This window comes from Alosa sapidissima, chromosome 5, assembly GCF_018492685.1.
Source record: "Alosa sapidissima isolate fAloSap1 chromosome 5, fAloSap1.pri, whole genome shotgun sequence".
Classification (NCBI taxonomy): Eukaryota; Metazoa; Chordata; class Actinopteri; order Clupeiformes; family Clupeidae; genus Alosa; species Alosa sapidissima.
The window spans coordinates 18,544,473-18,546,972 of record NC_055961.1 but is presented as its reverse complement, the minus strand read 5'-3'; the positions used below and the strand labels follow the sequence as shown (position 1 = coordinate 18,546,972).

General features: G+C 49.6%; 1 protein-coding gene across 1 annotated transcript in view; it reads left to right on the top strand.

The window, feature by feature from the left end:
- LOC121709208 (RNA-binding protein Musashi homolog 2-like) overlaps positions 1 to 2,500 on the top strand; it is a 258,569-nt gene that overhangs the window by 182,541 nt on the left and 73,528 nt on the right. The window contains 1 exon segment of the mRNA XM_042092415.1: positions 213 to 295. Coding sequence (XP_041948349.1) covers positions 213 to 295 — 83 coding nt within the window.

Here is a 2,500-nt window from a genome sequence, read left to right as displayed (position 1 = left end):
AGGCCTGTGTGGGAGGATGCTTAGTTTCAGAGCTATCAGCGTTGGGTTGATTTAGAGACCATCAGCGATGAAACTCCTGTGTGATAGTAATTACGCTTACACTGCAGTTTTTGAAATTCTTAAGAACCGACTTGTTTTGTTACGTACAGAACTCATTCAGTGCTCACGCACACTGTTAAAACTTGCTGTTTTTTTCCCCTCTGTGTCTGCAGGCTTTGGCTTTGTAACTTTCGAGAACGAGGACGTCGTCGAGAAAGTCTGTGAAATTCATTTCCATGAAATCAATAATAAAATGGTAAGTCTTTTCCTTTTTCCTTTTGTTTTCTGGTTCAAGTTATATATGTGTGTGTGTGTGTGTGTGTGTGTGTGTGTGTGTGTCTGTGTCTGTGTGTGTCTGTGTGTGTGTCTGTGTGCACCTTCTGTAACGTGTGAAATCATGTAAGTTGTTTCGGTTAGTTGCCGGGGAATGAGGACTCAGGTCTGTCCGCCTCCCTCATTTCTGAAACGACCCTTGGCGGGGGCTGGTCTGCAGTGGTGGCGAGCAGGGCAGAAAGCTGGCAGCCCCTGAGTTCATTAAAGTCGGATTAGCACCTTCGAGGACCCCTGCTAATGATGCTCCGATTATCCGCTGTCCTGGCAACCACCTCACACAAACACGATTAGCCAGCAACTAGGCGACCGGCCCGGCCCAACTCTGGTGCCGATCCGGCTAACACCGTGTCCATTCCAGAGATAGCCGGCGCTGCCACCGTGTGGGGTATTCGTGACGAGTAGAGCTTTCGGATGTCCATTTCAGAGCGCTGTGTAATGACAAACGCTCGCTTGAGTGGCTTCTGATTGGTCCAGACGGGCCCTGTCCTACACACACACACACACACACACACACACACACACACACACACACACACACATACACACGCACACACTCACTCACACACACACATGGGTCCAGACGGGGCCAGTGGTGAGATGTAGAGCCCTGTCCTACACACACACACACACACACACACACACACACACGCACACACACTCACTCACACACACACATGGGTCCAGACGGGACCAGTGGTGAGATGCGGAGGGAGGAATGGGAGAGAGCCAGTAGGGAAGCTGCAGTAGCCGAGTCCCAAACGGATCTGGGCCAGAAGAGGGCCACATTAAGCACAGAACTGAGCACTAGTAGCCTAGTTGACACCAGACTGCTTCTTAAATCTCGATTGAGATTGGCAGTGGGTCTGGAAAGGCTTCATTGACTTACGACTTCCAGGGGTGTAACCAACAGTGAAATTCAAATTAAATTGCTGCAAATCAAATTATTATCAAATAATAGAAGTGTAGCAATTCAATCTTATTTGTAAATGAAGGTTCTAAATGCAGATGTTTACTCAATTCCAAATAAAATACACATCCAAATCTGTTTAAACAGAGAAGCGATTGTGATTGGTTCCTGGGTTTTTGGAAAATTGGAAATGGGTGTCAATGGCCTCCATGCCACACTGACCTGCAGAGCAAATGTAGGTTCGTCTGGGTTCTCCCAGGCTAGACCACTAGTGCTGCAGGACAGAAGAATGAAATAACTGGTGGCGTTGTTGAGAGGCTGAAGTAGCCATTGGAGTCTCAAGCCTTGGTGTCAGAGATGAATCTGGAAAAGATTCTCTTCCGAACTGAGAGGCTGAGGTGCAAGCGGCAGCACCGTACAGTATCACGATTGGGTCTCAGTGCCCACAGGGGCCCAGGTTTGATCTCCGACCTCATGGGTCTCTCTCCCACTCGCTTCCTGTCTCTCTCCACCGTCTATATCGATATAAAGCCAAAAGCCCCAAAAATGTCCAGATCTGTCCAGATCTGGACCAAAAGGTGCCTAACCCTGAGTTGCTCCGTGGAATGTGGCCCTTGTAATAATTGACATCTGTACTGTAAATCCTTTTGAATTAAAGCATCAAAAAAACACCAAAAAAAGTCAGAATGAGGCCACGGTAGTGTCCAGGAATGGTCTAGATCCAGATCCAGTCCAATGTCGGACACTAGTTTTGAGATACAGTACAGAAAGGCACAGTGACTCTCTAAGAGACTGCTGCAGCTTGGCTTCTGATCGACAGTACGTACAGGGGAGGTTTGTCTGCGCCCCGACACACACACAGACACACACACACACACAGACACACACACACACATCTGACATCCACCCCATGAGCCCCGGGCTTCTTTACAAATCCCCCCTGAGCTGTGAGGCGCCGAGAGCGCGGCCCCAACACTTGATTGACAGGAGCTGTGGAGTGGAAAGGTTTACACGAGAGACTGGAGCCCTTCGACACACCACACAGCCATGTTTCCAGCTGTCCCCAACGACCCCCCCCATCCCCAACCACCACACACACAGACACACACTCACTATCTCACTCTCTCACACACACACACACACACTCACATACTCCGTAGTCCTCCCTGACAATCGATGGCGGCCCTTGCTCCCCTGGGACGCAGTGGGAGGACAGTGGAA